Source organism: Mesoplodon mirus (assembly GCF_964341445.2).
Source record: "Mesoplodon mirus genome assembly, chromosome: 20".
In the NCBI taxonomy this organism is placed as follows: Eukaryota; Metazoa; Chordata; class Mammalia; order Artiodactyla; family Ziphiidae; genus Mesoplodon; species Mesoplodon mirus.
This window is the reverse complement of record NC_138996.1, coordinates 21,603,035-21,620,336: the sequence shown is the minus strand read 5'-3', so window position 1 is coordinate 21,620,336 and position 17,302 is coordinate 21,603,035. Positions and strand designations below refer to the sequence as shown.

Here is a 17,302-nt window from a genome sequence, read left to right as displayed (position 1 = left end):
AGCCAATAAGCCTTACTCTTTCTCCTATTCTCTTTCTTACTATTGTCCTTTAAACATGTTTTCCTGTTGATCCTTATTGCTTTAAATATTATGGGCTTTCTGGTTGCCCAGTTAAGCTCTCCAGCCATGTTTCTGGCAAATTTGTGTTTCCTTAAAGATTTTTCCCTTTCCTCCTGCTATGCATGTGTAGCAGCGCTTTCCTACGGGCTTCTCACGCTTGCAGTCTTAGTGTGAATGATGCTCACAACCACCTATGTTGTTTTTTGTTTTTTAAAATTAATTAATTAATTAATTTATCCTTGGCTGCATTGGGTCTTCGTTGCTGCGCCAGGGCTTTCTCTAGTTGCGGTGAGCAGGGGCTACTCTTCGTTGCGGCGCACGGGCTTCTCATTGTGGTGGCTTCTCTTATAGAGCACGGGCTCTAGGCAGATGGGCTTCAGTAGTTGTGGCACGTGGGCTCAGTAGTTGTGGCTCGTGGGCTCTAAAGCACAGGCTCAGTAGTTGCGGTGCACAGGCTTAGTTGCTCTGCGGCATGTGGGACATTCCCGGAACAGGGATAGAACCCATGTCCCCTGCACTGGCAGGTGGATTCTTAACCACTGAGCCACCAGGGAAGTCCCATACCTATGTTATCTCATCTCTTGGTGATGATACAACTCTGAGTGGGCAAAAGATTTCCCAGCCTCCTTCAAAATCACTTTAATGGCTAAGTTTTTCTGTTAATAACACATGAGGGGGTCTGAGAATTGAGTGACTTTATTGTTAGGAACCTAAATCTAAGTCTGTGACTGAATAAATGCCAAAAACTGTGATGGAGTTTTCATCCAATTAAATACTGGAAAAGTATTTTCTATGTAAAAGTGCTTCATTTTAGAGTACATGAAGTATGCAAAATAAGCTCAGAATGATAACTGGGTCATTCTCTGTAAATGTCCACATTTTTCTAAAATTTTTATTCATTTGGGAATGTGTTGCCCTTTTAATGTCTATTCAGGTTTCTTTTTTACTGTCAGCCTTGGCTAGAGTCCTCTTCTATTTCATCTCAAGAGGTAGCTCCATTTGACTGAGATATCTTTCATCATTCTTGAAATTCAGTTGCTAGGCTGCTACTTTTCCAGGCTGTAAAATCTGTCTACCGCATTTTCCATAAACCAACTGGGAAAAAATTTCATTGCAAATGGACATTTTTCTTAAATAGAAATTTTTAACTGCCGTCTTCTTGGAATGTGCCTTTGAGAATTAAGTATCCCAGATAGGGAGAAGTTTCAATTGCCATGGTAAGTGGACTTTATTGTTTTCAGTCTCTCTCAACATTAGTAGCTGTTTAGAGACTCATTTTCTGGGAACAGAAAACAAAATGCCTTTCTGCTGTGTAAAGTTAATGCCATATAATTTGGACACTTCAAGCATCTGGTTTTTAAAATGATATTTCCAGCATGTCTTTTAAAATGAATTCCAATATAAATACTTATACGGCACTGAAGGAGGGGACCACTAGCTAAAAGGTGGAAGATCAGTTTTTTAAATGAGTATTTTTACTGTTCAAAAGGAAAGGGGAACTTTAGCATTCTACTTTTCTCCTCCCACGTTGCGCTTATATAAGTCAGTGGAATGTTCGTTTGAGAGCAGAGGGCATTGGGGCAGAAGAAGGCTAAGTGGCTTGCCCTAGGATGTACAGAATAGAATGGCCAGACTGGGGTTACAGGTTGGCACATAAATCTGAGACTGCACTTAGCTTGCTGTGCCCATTCCTTGTCTGAACAAATAACAGACAATTGTAGTGTTAAATCTAACATGATCAACACTTAATGAGCAGTGACACCAACATGATTTACCACTTCTCCTGGAATCTAAGCTATTCCCAGTGAGGAAGTTAAGGGGGTTTGGAACTGAGTTTCAATTTTTATGGTCACAAAGCTGTTGCATATTGCTACTTGAATGTGCCAAGTGCTAGCTCTGTAATCAGAAATTAAAAGCAGTTTCCCAAATGATCTAGCTTACTTTCCAGGAGACACATGCTTCTCTTTTATATTCATATTTCCCATAACAGGGAACACAGGGAATAGGTCTGAGCAAAACTGAGATTCTTAATTTATATTTTAATTTTAAGGAATGAAATAGTGAGTTAAACAAATAATCTGCTATTTCCTTCCAGTCTGTGTGCTTACATCTCTGTGTTATAGCCAGTATTGATGTGAGTAGTATTATAATAGTGTTAAATGTGGTATTTTAAAACAATTACATCAGTTATATGACTTGAAATATAAAATTGGGTTCTCTTTACACCTTTATCATCAGATTGACAATTTAGTGGTAAAATCTGGACTGGAGAAAACAGGTTCTTAATACCTGGGCTTGAACTAACTTTCTAATGTCTTCATGCTTTTGGGCAAAGTCCGAGAGTCCTTTTTCTATTCTTGGTAAAACTCAGATTTAAAGAAATGATGACTTACAATTCACTTCCATACTTCTCAGTTCTCACTGCCATATTTAAGTTGTTTAAACCCCCTCCCTCTTAGGATCATAAGGATACAAACGTGAGCAGGTCACTTGATCATCCTTTCAGACAATATTTCTTCCTTACAAAACATAAAACAGAGCATTCCATTAATAGCTTTTATTTTTACCCTTAATTTAGCCATGGCAATGTAAAACAATTATCTCGGACATTGTAATCTCTTTTAACCTCTTCTTTTCTTCTTCTAGTCTCACGAATATTAAGACATGTCGAATTTTCTTTAGCCTTTCCTGTCTATCTAGAGAGATGCCACGTCTAATTATATTCACAAATGCCCTCCTTTCTCTACTCCCAATTTTAGAAAATAAATAATAAAACCTTACTTAAAGAGAGGAAAGACTGTGGGGATGGAAAGGAGAAGATGGTACTTGTACCCATGAGCATTCTAGGTCTTATACCGTGAAATCCAAATGGAGCAAGTTTGTAGTGATGGAGCCTCTGATTAAGTGGGCTGTGGAGCAGCCGAGTCTCAGTGTCACACGTCCCAGAGCCAGGCGCCTGCAAACTCTAACCACGGTGCAGCAACCTTCAGTTCTGCATATGCTGATGTGAGTCAGAATACTAGTGCATGACTAAGACCAAGAACTCTTCTCATTGGATTATGATCATTATAACCTGTCTACTTTATTCCCACCTTGTAAAGCCCAGCTGCCTGGCTGATCTTCTGTCATTGTCACTAGTTCCTTGGCCACCACACCTCTGAGAATGCATAACTCATCTTTGTATCCCAGATTTCACCTCGACTATTGGTCCCATATTAAGTAACCTCATTGCTTTTCCATTTTCTCTCTCATATCCTTCAGATAAATCACACTGGTCCCTGAGTTAATACTCCAACATCTGACTTCATATTCTCATCTGAAATCTCATTCCTTTGCTCTTCTCTACCCCTTAAAAAATGTCTATACTCTCTCCACTTTCTCAGTTTTCATTTTCTATTTAGCCCACTCTAATTCGGCCTTCAGATACATCTTCAAAGATCTCCTTTAACTTTCTTCATAGAAGATTTCCATCATTTTAATTTCATCTTAGGTGTCACTTCCTTTGTGAGGCACTCTCTTTCTACCACTTTCAAAGTAGTTTCCCACGCCCCCATTATATCACCATGCCTGTTATCTTCATAGCATCTATCACTATTTAATATTTTATTGCTTATATCATGAATCCATTATATTGTATTTATCACCTTCAGAACATATTACTATTTGATATGTTATTTTCTATATACACATAAATTTATACGTTATTGGTTTATTGTGTTTTCCATAACTATGTGAAATTCATGAGTGCAGCGAACTTGAACTCTACCTGCACATAGTTGTCACTAAAAACATATTTTATCGAATGAAGACTAGAGTCTCAAATACTGTGCCTTGCTCTGAGTATTTATACAAAATACCTAAATAATGATGCCAGGTAGATTGGAATATTTTTAACATTACCTTGGCTTTAGTATTTTGTACAGTTGTCCCCTTCTGTGAGGCACGGGAGTAGTAGCCAATGGACTCTGATGCTTTAGTTAATTTTTCTTCCATTCCATCCAGCTCGGTAGACTTTACCAGAATTCTCCAGAGCTAGATTATTAGTGATGAATTATGTTTAGGTCATTAGTGGTTAATGAATGATTAATTCATTTTCTTCTAGTATTTACACACTAGGTTATTAAATTTACTGAACAAAATAACCCTTTCTGAAAACCAGATTTTCCATACCATTGGAGAAAAATGTTGAAAAGTTCACAAGGTCTAGAAAGTGCAAAGTCCAGAATTAAATCAACCCTTCCCTGAATTACAAGAGGATACAAGTAAATGCATTTATCTTAATGTGAATGCTGATAAACATCTGGATCCAATAAGGCTGAAGACTTCCTCAACCTTAGCTAAGAAAAACTGTGTTTTAGAAGTTATTTGATTCTAACAAATGCTTTTAAACATAAAATCTCATATGAAATAGAACTGCAAAACTAAGATGAAGGAAGTCCTAATTATTTTAAGTAATAACCAATAATAGGGGTAGTCACAACCTTGAAAACCAAAAGAATTGCAAAGCAATAATTTTGAGAATGTTGAATTTATATTTCAGAAGGAAGTAGAGAGGACTAACCACAGAGACGTCTCAGCACAGTGATATATTCTCTCAGGAAATCTTGGCCATTTCTCTTTCAGGAAGTTTACTTAGCTCTTCTGAGAAAATAAGTATATCTGCAAGTGTACGTTTGTTACATTCCTTTAGAATGACAATAAGCACTTAAACAATTTTCTATTTTATTTATGGAATTCTCATAATGCCAAGGGAACCAAGATATTTCAGAATATGTTTAATACTTGAAAATGGGTCAGCATTTAACATTTCAGGCGAAGGTTGTAAAAGTTTCAAATATAGGGTAGTTTGCTTAATCTCTTAAGAGTTGTATGTTGTCGTTCTTCTTCTCTAGTACTATGAGAGCACTGTAACCACTGTGAAAGCTTTTGTGATCTTGAAAAACACTCAGGTCTGTGAGACTTAAGAAAGAAGGAAATTAAAAAAAAAAACAACTCTATAATCTTGTTGTCTTTTTGCAGCTTGGATATTCTGAAGTATTTTGTGATGAACAAAATATATAAAGTAATAATGTTAAACTCATCTTTATTTAAGAAAATATCATTAAATTTCTTGAGGTGGTAAAATAGTTTTAATTAAATAACAGATTTTTTGTTTTCTTGACAAATTTTTCTCTTGGCTTTTTGTTATGCTATTTGCTTTTTCAAATTGTTAGAGGCATTTGATATATTTACTGAATTTCTGATGCTTTACCAAAAAAAATCAATTCTGTTGTTGAAAGACCATTTTCTTTGTAATGTGTGTTTGTTTTATTTCAGATACTAAGTTCTCATTTCTTTTCTAAGGCATGTTAATCTCACCTTCATATCTAAACAGAATTTGTAGAAATAGAATATTCTAAAAAGGAAGTTTGCTTTAATATGAGATTAAAGACAATGCATGGTCTGAATAGTCACAGCATTTTACTTGTGACTTCAGAGACCAGCTATCCCAGGGAAGGTCTCTTCCTTGTCAGCTGGACATAATCAGGTTTCTGGGCTCTTTTGCTCCACTCTCACATCCATACTCTTCCTCTTTTCAAGAACATGGCTCTTCCTTTTTCTTCCCTTTAATTGTGGTGGTCCTTAGAGTTCCCTTTATCATCTTCCTATAATGTATTTTCCACTTTGTAATAATAACCATTATCAGAACTATAAAATCTCCACCAGAATCTTCAGGCAAAGTAAATTCCCGTGGTATTCTGTCACCTGTTGTATAACTTTACGTTTTGTAGCAGTTAGTAAGTTACACATCTCCACTCCAAATTGGAATTAAGGTCTAAAGCTTTTTGGCTACTTTCAAGAAAATATTAAATATTAATTTAAATAATAACAATGACAATAAAGAAAAAGGTAATTTTTTATATTATGAAAGAATTTGTTCTTAATCATCTAATAGTATTAGCTCTTCTAATACATTTTAAATTATAATTAACATATGAAACTATTTTTATTATATTACATATAATATGTCACTCATAAAAAATTGGAGAGATAATATTTAACAGTGCATTAATACAATTTGAAGTGATAGCTCTAAAATAAAAAGAAAAATGGGAGAAAGCCAAATAACTTGGATATTTTGCATTTCTCAATATATAGTTCAACATTTTATTTAGTGTAGGATTAAGTCAATTAACACCATAAATTGATAATCTTACATTATATATTTTGTACTACTTAACAGGTAATTTAAATTCTTTGTTAATGTTGTTTTTATTGTTGCATAATTTATTCAGCATTATTTCTGTTGGTGTATTAATTATTAATTGCATGCACAATTAATCTGAGAAGAACCTAAAAAGAAAAAAAATGAACAATTATTGTTCTATAGAAAATCATATTTTATAAAATTTAAAGTTTCCATCCTTCAGGTAATGAATATATTATTCTGAAAATTGTATACCCAGTACATATGCCTTGACATTTCTTATCCATATTTTTAGGTTTAATCAGATAGTAAATAATACATTTGCTCTTTGAAAGAACTAATTTAGAACCTAAATTTATACACTACCATAGAATACCATCTCCCCTTTTCCAAAACTGACTTCTGCTGATATCATTGTATTATGTTACAGGATAGTAAATATGCGGTTTGTTCTTTCAGAGATCAATTTTATACTGATAACTCATTGAAATACAACTAAAATAAATAACAACATTCTAAATAAATGTTTTAATTAAATAGTTACATCTATATAATTCTAAATAAAAGTAATTTTCTTTCCATAGGTTTTTGCAAACACACTGACATTTTATTAAAACATATATACTGAGCTCCTTATATCCTGCATTTTTAAAGCCACAAAAATATCTGTGGTACAGTTGGCCTCTGTCTACTCCGAAGAACAGATGAAGTTCATTCCAAAAGTAGCATAGCTGTGCATACAGTTACTGGGTTTTAGACAAATGGAAGTATTGCTGAGAATCTTCACAGACTCCTGAGAGCAAAGGTCGATGTTAGGATTGGACAAACCCTGCTGAAAATGATACACATCTTAGAGATGTAACAGGTAGTTAAATAGCTTTGAAAAGCAAAACTAGTGATAAGGATTTAAGGGGTTTTATAACATTTCAATTAATTTTAATTAAATAAATTAACTTTAATTACTCATCAATAATTGTGTGAGCACTCACCATTATTCTTAGATATCTTGTGCCTTTTGATTTAAAAAAAATCTTTGGTTTTATTTTTGAATACTTCTTTTCTTTCTTTTTTTTTTTTTTCCAGATGACACGAGAACAGTACATACTAGCAACACAACAAAATAACCTGCCAAGGGCTGAGCATGCACAACTTTACCCAGTGGGAATTTATGGATGGCGAAAGAGGTGCTTATACTTCTTTGTCCTTCTGCTGTTGGTTACCATGATAGTTAACTTAGCCATGACAATTTGGATATTGAAAGTGATGAACTTCACCGTGGTAAGTACCACCATGATTTTATATCTGTTGCCTTTGGTTCAAAGAAGATATAGCTTTATTGTTTTTTTAATTAACAGTTATTCATCTTAATCTTTACATGTTTGTCTTGAAATTTCAAAGACTGTCATATATTATTTTATGACTGCATTCAATAGGTAATCATGATACATATATTTTACTACCTGCCATTTGAGTGTGGAGAATTTAGATCATGAGACAGCACAGTACATTGATTTATTAGGAAGTTAGAAAACTTTTAATCAATAAGCATGAAGCATTGTTTGCTAAACCTGGGAATCTGAAAGATGAGTCTGCTTTTAGAAATGATATTTCATGTTAAAATTAATATATGAAACCACAAGTTCCTTTGAAATACTTTATACAGAGTATTTACCTCTCTACATTTGCTTCCTGTGTAATATACTGCATGATCAAATCTAAACCCTGGAATTTTCCTGGGCTGCATGGAACAATGTCTATAATTGTCATCACATGGTGATCTCATTCTATCAGAGAGCATGGCCATGGTAAATAAAAGATAAACCAGAAATTAAATCTCTATTTTACAAAAATCAGTGATTAGCAAAATCATTGTATAATCCATAGATGAATTTTGCTTCCGTTTTTTGACCATGTACAATAAACCTATGAGGATGTCTTATCTGGGAAAAATTAGCTGCTTCAGCAAAGTCTAGTTTAGTCATTTTATATTTACTGGCTAAATTCTTAAATTTCTCTACTCTGTCTTTAAACCATTCTGCCTTTGCTTAGAAACCTCAGATAGCTTCATATCCAAGCAGGTTTCTTTCTTTGCTGACCAAATGGCTATTATTCTTTAGAACTCTGCATCCTCCGGGGTGAGTGTAAAGCTGGCTATTTAATTTCACTGATCTTCCAATGTGGGGCTGCCTTAAAAAAAAACAAAACAAAACTCTGCTGTGTATTGATTTAGCAAAGGTAGTTTCTTTCTGACTTCACTAATACCAAATTCTAACTAGAAAGTGAGCCCAGCATCTGTCCACAGTGCACTGCGGCTGTGTGCAGTAGGAACCTGCGGGGCAGGTGGCCTAACCTTCCAAAGAGGAAAAACTGTAACTGTGCAAATCATGATAAAACAGCATATGCTCATGGAGAAAAATGAGCTGAGCAAGGGTTCCATTTTTTCCAATACAGTGCAAATTCTGAAGGGTATTCATCAAAAAAAGAAATAAAAGACAAAGAGAAGATGGGCAGGACTCAGTGTGTTCCGGGATTAGAGAAAATAACTGCTTCCTAGACATGGATATATGTTCAGGGTCATTGATCAAGGCCTGTGAGCCTGTGGGTGGCTAGAGGTGGAGCTGGGGACTACTAGGCAAATGATAGCTTTATGAGACTCTGGTAACACATATGAACCATTCCTTTGTCCCAGGAGCTGGCTCATTCCCGTACCCACCACCCCCCAGAAAAAACAGTCTTGAGAGTATCTGACACAAATGTCATTAATTCTACCTGTAGTCTTTTTTTCTTCTGAGCTCCGCTCCTGTGTTCACTTACTCATGCCTTCTTCATTTGCGATTTGTGTGTCACACAGTAGGGACAATATGTGTACCCCTGCAGATTTTTTTATGCTCTTTTAACTATCAGCCAAACTAGCAGTTGCTGACAGCAAGTTCTTCAACATCATTTTTCTAAAAAAAATTTTTTCTCTTCAAGAGAAGAAGAGTAGATTTTTCTCCAAGTCTTACAATTCCAAGCATTCTTTTTCCTCTATCAAGAGACATCTTTTAAAAGCTCATGAAAAATAGGATCAACTCTCTCACCTTAGGGAGCCTTGATCCTATCCAGTGACCAGGCCATGGGAATTTTCAGATTAAATGCATGTATGTTTCTGAAGTATGCTTAAATTAATTAAGAAAATAGACTTAAATGTGTAATTTCATGGCTGCATGCATCAACCTCCCAATACCTTGCCCCATGCTGAGGCCAAAGCTGGATAAGCCATTCAGGGAAAATAATTGAACTGTCATCTTTGTCCTCCGGATCCACACAGGCCTCTGGGTCTCTGTTACCTATGGAGCTATCTAATTTGAACCTCAGCTGGCCAAAATGTAAATGTCAACATATTCCTTGGGATAATGAAAAGGAATTTATTTCTGTAGGAATCTTGATATTTATTTACTTCTCTTATTTTAGGCATATCTTTCTTTTTTTTATCACAATTTTATTTTTTAATAATCAAAATAGAAAACTATCCTTCCTTTAGCTATGTGAGCTATTTATGTGTACCTGAAATAAATAGAAAGATAAAGTTGTAATTTTTGTATCAAGATAATTTTTATAAGGTAACATACTCTTTATATCCATGCAGTAATTCATAATTGTTCAGAAAAATTCCAAATTACTTAAGTAATTGCAGATTTTAGCAGTCCTAAATACTACACATCAGATTAAGCTGCATGTACTTGCAAAGTGAAATCATTTGTAATCCTCTTGCATTAGAGCAGTAAAAAAAATCAGTTTTAGTTTTCACTAGTACATTAGGATTGTATCTATCTCTAGAATGAATACCAAAAACCACTTGCCATACTATAGTGAGAAGTAGTAAATGGTGTGTAAATTGTTTAGGGAGTGTTATTGATCTGCACAAAATGTATTTCACTTTCATTACAACTGTTGCCATTCAATACATGGAAATATGTGGCTGTTAACATCTCTTATTTGGGCAAACTTGACATGTTATTGCTCTCAAAATACTGTGTTTTCAGCAAAGCAAGTGTAGCTGCCAACCTGTTTTATGATGCTTCTTGGAGTCCATCATTATGACCAGTATTACACATGATCTCTATGGTTGATATGACCTTATTCTGTTTCTCATTTTGTGGAAAATAATATCACTCTGCTATTGAGATATCCAGCTGCAGAAAATCAAGAAAAAGGAAATGACTTTATACCACAGGGTGAAAAACTGAGGGTAGATATAAACAATAATTTCCTGGCCATGAGAGTTGGTAAGTGTAGGCATGAGTTGAAGGGAGAGATTTTGAAACAACATTCTCTCAAGATCAGTATAACCCAATTACATGCTTCTGTTGTTGTTGTTTGGTTGTTTGGTATAATATCTTTGTGATTCAATATAATAAACTAGTCCAGCAGATCTATCAAACCAGGCATTCTGCTGAGGCAATGTTCTTTTCTTCCAGTGCCCATGGTAAGTAAATTAGCTCTATACTTGGAAATTGAAAATGAATATAATAATAATGTATTCATTTTAGTTATGAGAGTACTAAGTAAAAGTTGGTGGCATCCAACTGAAGCTTAATTTGATTAGACATGTTAACAAGCCAGCAAAAGAAAGAATGGAAGCTTAAGTGCCATTTATGAAGTGAAGATTGAGAGGAAGGTCATGAACGTTGTGACTGAAAAGTCAGGAGTACGCAGATGTGGATAATAATTGAAACAATCAATTAATTGAATAAATTAGAAAAAAAATTCTTAAAGGGTTATATGATGAGTGGGATGAATGTTGGATGAAGGGAAATCCCAGGAGAAGCTGGATTGAATATCTTAGTTTTTAAGGATTGAAGAGGAACTGGGACATTTTTAGTTCAACCATCCACGTATTTCTAGAGTTCACTCTACGATGTTCTCTCCATTTGGTCACTCAACATCTGCTTAAATCCTCCTTTGGATGATAAGCAAACCATCCCATTATATCACTGGATAGTTTTGTTGTTATTGATATCTTGGTATCTTGTTGCAATCTTCCTGTATGTTAACTCCAGTCTTAGGATCCTAATTCCATTCTTTCAGTCTGACATCAATTTATTAATTAATCAAGACCACAATACGTTCCAGTATACACACATATACATACATATATAAACAAACACACACACGTATACACATATATACACTTATATACTTTTATACATATACACATCAAGGATATATATATCTTTGATCATATTGCATTTTAATGTCTAAAGATCAGAATATGAAAGAGAGATTCTTATGCAATCCCTTTGGTTTCCTTAGTTGCGACTTCCTTTTTTCATTTCATATTCTCTTTATTACATATTTACAAGTATATGTTTACAAGATGATCAACACTTTTATGATATCTTTCTGTTTATGGCTGTTGTCTATAGAGTCACTGATACCTTTTATCATATTTTCTTTTCTTTTAGTGTACCTTTCTAAAGTTGAGATTGCACATAATACTCTATTAAGCTTTCTGCTTTCTCACTTTTTAAAGCTAAATGTTTTTAAAGTTAATTCGGGAGGAATATGAAATAATATACTTTTTCTGATTCTTAAATCCTGTACTCCTTCTAATACTTTGGTAAATGACACATCACATATCCCCATCTCACACTTGTAACTATTTATTCCTTTTTTAAAAATCTTCATCAGTAACCAAGTGATGTGTTATCTAAAGCCATTTCAAATCTACCTAAGATGGCTAAAGTATATATGCAATATGCTATCATCTGTGTATCCATCCAAAAACTTGCTACTCCCACTGTTTTCTTCATTTCACTTTCTAATAGGACCATTACCTTGGAATGAACTTTTCCATCTCCGTTTATCCAACCAGTTCTTATATTTATCAAAGCTGTGTCCTAATCTCAGATGCATTTTATTTCTTACTCAGAATCTATGGATATGGATAAACATATGTGAAGCTTAAATATGAACTAACCATATTTCATTGATTTTTATTTTTTTCTCCTCTCCTTAGCATGTTTATCACAAAATATTTTCTTTCTATATGACCTTGTTTATTGTCTGTTCCCCTCTCCACAAATGGAATATAAGGTCCGTGAGGCCAAGGGTTTTTGACACTTTTTCCACTGCTGTATTCCCAAAGCAGAGGATAATCCCTTCCAGATAATTAGCCCTTCACAAGTATTTGTGGGATAAATATCAGTCTTTAACATTACCTGCATTGAAAACCAGTTAGCTGTTCATTTCACTATGATGTGTGCCTTTCCAAAGGCCCAGCTTGATCTAGGAAGAATTGAGGCAAAACTACTAGTTATCCCAGGTCTCTTTGCTACTGTTTAAGGTCTCATAAGCACAGGGGATAGTTCGTGGTCTATGCAGTGGTATTTATTAACTTCTACATTGAAAAAGCAGTTTTGTGTTCTGAACACCAAGATTAATATTTCCCAGTGGCTCCTGATTTAAGAGCCAACACATTCCAAGAAGGCAGGCCCAACCTTGATTATCCATTATCAGTGGTACAGAGAGCTGCCATTATTAACATTTATTTAATATAAAATATTTTATCCTACAAAAGAATATACATATAATATATATTTAAGGCACAAATGATAATAACAATCATAAACAATGAAATGAACACTGTGCCACATCCCCCAGTTATAAAAATAAATATTACCAACGTCTCCTAACTCTATCTATTCAGAACCACAATCCTGAATGTTTTTTTCTTGATTTATTTAGTTTCATGTGAGTGTATGTGTGTGTATAAACCTCAAACATTATATTGCTTTTAGGTCAGCAATCTGTTTGCAAGATTTATCCCTGTTAATGTGTATAGCTGCAGTTTATTTAGTTACTGCTGTAAATTTCATTATGAGTGTACCTTATTTATTTATCAATTTTCCTTTTGAATTATTTCCAAAGTATTCTTTGTTGTTTAATTTGCTCTCACAAACAGTGATCCTAAGAATATTTTTGTATATTGGTAAGTGTAGTTGCAAATGTTCAAGAGTTTCTCTAGGTTCTAGAGTCTAGAGTGTATGTCTAGAAATATTGGCTTTTAACATGGATTTTTTTCCCTAAAGTGATTGAATCAGTTTGCTGCCACCACGAGCAACCTGTAAGGGTTTCTTTTGTTCTCCTTAACTCTTAACAGAGAACTGCCAGCTAAACTAAACTGCTACCTCTTAAGCCACAAATCTGACAGCCAGCGATCTCATCAAGATCCTCTTTGTTTTTTGGTTTGTTTGTTTATCTGGGTGTCCCTTTCTGACTGATTTATTCCTTTATTTTTAGTCATATGTCTTATCTCTGCGATCGGATTCGCTATGTTGTATTAGACGTATAATTATGGTTCATCTAAATATGTACTCTTCTCCACTCGTTTTCCCAAAGCCCCATTAATGTGTGAATTCCTCATGGAGCAGAATCGGGTCTTATTATCTTTTTTATCTTGGTATCTTTGCCAGGCACATAGTAGGTAATACATTATTTTCAGTTGACCATTACATCACTTATTACAATCCCTCTAGAAAACATAATCAGAACCTCAAGTGTGAGAGGAAACTAACTGTGTTTCCTGACTTCCAGCCTCTCTTGGGAGGGAACCTACTGCAGTGGAGGCTCAGCCTGCCCACCACAATCATAACTTCCCCAAGTCTCTTCATATAGCAATTGAAATCAAAGGAATATTGAGATTGTCTAGAGAAATTTGTTGACCCAACTTGGTCTCATCTTAAGGATATTTGCGATTTTCTAAATTTACTTTGATTTAAAAAAATAAAAGATACAACACACAAAATAAGTCCCCACTAATTACAAACTAGTCTCCGGTTACTGAAAAAAGATGAAACGGATCAATACCAGGAGAAAGTAGAAAATGGGAAGAATTTTATTCAAGTGGCCCACAGGGCAAAAGCAGGGGTGTGGGTTTTTATTTGCATTTCTCACAGAATTGTTATAAAACATGGACTCAGAATCAGACTTTCAAAACTTCTGAAGCTTATGCTCTTTACTCATTACTTTCAAAAACCCACAGACATATCACCATCTGTTTTGTGTATGCAACAATTTAAGAACAGAACATGAATTCATTTTTATAACCATAACTATTATATAACCAAGGAAAAAGCTTGAGTCTCTACTACATATTGGTAAGATATTTTCCCATAGAAAATTGGTGTCAGTAGCAGATTCCCTTAGATTGCTGGTACTGCCAAAAACACCTCTCATCATCCATCAGCAATGGTTAAAAGAATGAACTTTGGACCAGACCTTTGCATCCAAATCCTGGTTTTGCCACTGATTAGCTATATTACCTTCAACAAATTAAACTGTTGTTCAGTTTCCTACTCTGTACAATGGGTGCAATATTATTATTTTTATTAGATCGTTGTAAACATCAAAACAATTAAAATAATGAAAGTTCTTCAGAAGTGCCTGGCATATCCTAATAGCTAAGATTTTGCCATTATTATTATTATTACTCATATTTCTGCTGTTCTGACTTCTCAGTTATTCCATACATCATATGAGTTAACGATTTTTTTCTATTAATGTTGAGCATAAAACAGTGCTAGAAATGTAAAAAGGTCTAAAAACATGTGTATTAATGAATAAGTAGTAAAGAAATGAGGGTGTTTATAATCTTGCTTCATACTAATGATATGCATAAAGGTTAAAAGCATGAGCTTTGGAGGCAGACAGCCTGATTCCCATTCTGGCTCCAGAACAGCTGCTTAGAAGGATGGTCTTGTGAGAGTCACTTAACCTCTCTAACTCCAGTTTCTTCATCTGCAAAATGGTCAATGGTGTTGACCCATAGAGATATTAGAAGTAATAAGTGAATGAACTCTTATAAAAGTGCTTAACATAGAGCCTCAGAGTAAGTACTAATTAGTGCTAGCTATATGTAATGACAAACATTATTTCCAGGCATGATTAGCTGTTCATAATTAGTTATTTATTTTATAGGATACATTGTATAAGAGAAAATGTCTTATTTCCTTGGGATGATGGATGGATAATAAAGATTTCTTTTGAAATTCTAATTTGACACTCAGATATAAAAATTTACCCAAAAGTTTTAAGAGGAACAGTTCAGCTGTCAAAACGTCATCATGATTTGGATGACCCTAAGACGTTTAGTTTGAAAATCTGCATTACCTGAAAGGGACCCTACTGGCCTGTCTGAATGATGGAGCTTATTTTCCAGAGAGAGCTAATCTCTTTTTTGAACCATTTTGACAAATATACTACTTAAAAATTGGATGACAGAGTGGGATTTCTGGTTTTGATCCTAAATGTTCTGAGTTTCTTTAATGTTCAGAGCTTTAAATGCTTACCTGATAGAGATATTGCATTCTGAATTATAGCCCTTAGGTTATAACCTTTAGATCTGGGAGTGAAAGTTTGAGATGCCTGGCAGCCCATATTTATTTAGCATGTAGTTTGTATTCAGCCAGATTATATGCTTTATAGACCAGACCTTACTGGATTTCACAACACTGCAAAGTAAATATTATATCCCCTTTGGCAGTTGAAGACACAGAGGCTTAGGGAAATTAGATAAACTTCCCCAGGTCACACTGATGAGCAAGGTTAGAAGCTTGGGCTCTACAGTTTTAAAGTTCATGCTCTTTCTGCCACCTTTCATTGCATTAATGTTATCAAGATTCGGTTAAAATTAAATTAGTTCAATGTTCTTCATTAAGTAATTTACTTTCCTGTCTACTTTAGTGCATTCACACAATACCATTAGATACATAACTATAACATCACTGCTTTTTAAGTATATTTAAAATTCATTGGACAAAAGATACCTCAATCCTCTGAACTATTTTAATTTAATGGGGAAATGTACCTAATCTCTCATAGTCAGTGAGTAATTAGAACAGTGAAAACTCTTCTGTAAGTTCCAAACATGACTATGCTTTTGAGTTTGCCAGAATGAGCATTAAGCTTAATTTCTGGATAGAGAAATGGTGCTTATTAATGGCACCTTTATAAAAGGGACAATGATTTTCATAAAGGCTGTTGTATCCCTGTGTGACTCCAATCTAGTCTTTGCCCTCGTTAAACTATATTTTGCTGAGGAGTAACTAATTGCTCATGATGAAAAACCATTCTGAAGGTGATTTAGGACCATAGCTTTTATCCACCTTTCTGGGCTGCCATTTCCATTTTTCCAGTTAATTCCTCAGTACATGAATCATGGCTCCCGCCCCAAGCCAAGGGGGGTGGGGTGCTATCTTCTGTGGCGTGACGACCACTCCACAGGAGGAGTGCCAGCAGTGAGTGCCCGCCTGCTGGAGAGCCATCCGGCCTGCACCGCCCCTCAGTGTGGTGTGTGTGGATTTACTACAGAACTTATGAGAGTGAATAGTACAGTTAATGTTGCAAGACTGCTTCCATTATAACCCTCTGTTTGTACCTCCTCATAATTTTCTGACAAATTGTCCCTCACAGGTGAAATCATTCATGCTTAATCTTAGCCTAGCAGTACATTTCCTTCCCTTGCCTTTAGAAAGAAAAATTTAGTCACTTTTATCCAAGTTCAGACAAGTAACAAGCAGTCATTCCTTTGACTGAATTAAAGTACAAAAACAGGGGCATAAGATAAACCATGAACTCTACATAGCATGTGCTAAATGAAGTACATTAGAATACCACATATTTTGCAGGAGAAAACAAAGAATTAAGAAAATTAGCCATTGAATCAAAAGTTATAGAAAGTACAGACTTGTTAGTTCATATGTTTTTATAATATATAGAGATGGAAAAGACTTTGGTTCAGTGCCTGTTTTACACAGAGAAGATGGAAATCCAGAAAGATAAAATCAGTCACCCATGTGGGTGACTTGCAACCAGACTATAAAATATGTTAGATCACATTGAACTTAATGTAATAAGTGCATTGGGCTTATTCTCACATATAATAGCATATAGTATGACCTATATACTTTGACTAATTTAGTAGGAAATTTAGAGGGAATTTTAAGTTTTAAAATGAAACAATGCTAATTATCTTAAGAAGAGTTAACATTTTGCTATTTTGTAAAAAAAATG

The 17,302-nt window shown here is 34.6% G+C and overlaps 1 protein-coding gene across 3 annotated transcripts in view; it reads left to right on the top strand.

Annotated features, from left to right (window-relative positions):
- The window catches only part of SGCZ (sarcoglycan zeta), an 870,746-nt gene that overhangs the window by 550,982 nt on the left and 302,462 nt on the right, over window positions 1-17,302 (top strand). For all 3 annotated transcript variants that reach the window (XM_082608607.1, XM_082608608.1, XM_082608606.1), the window contains exon 2: window positions 7,331-7,525. In XM_082608607.1, coding sequence (XP_082464733.1) covers window positions 7,331-7,525 — 195 coding nt within the window. The remainder of the gene's footprint in view (window positions 1-7,330; window positions 7,526-17,302) is intronic.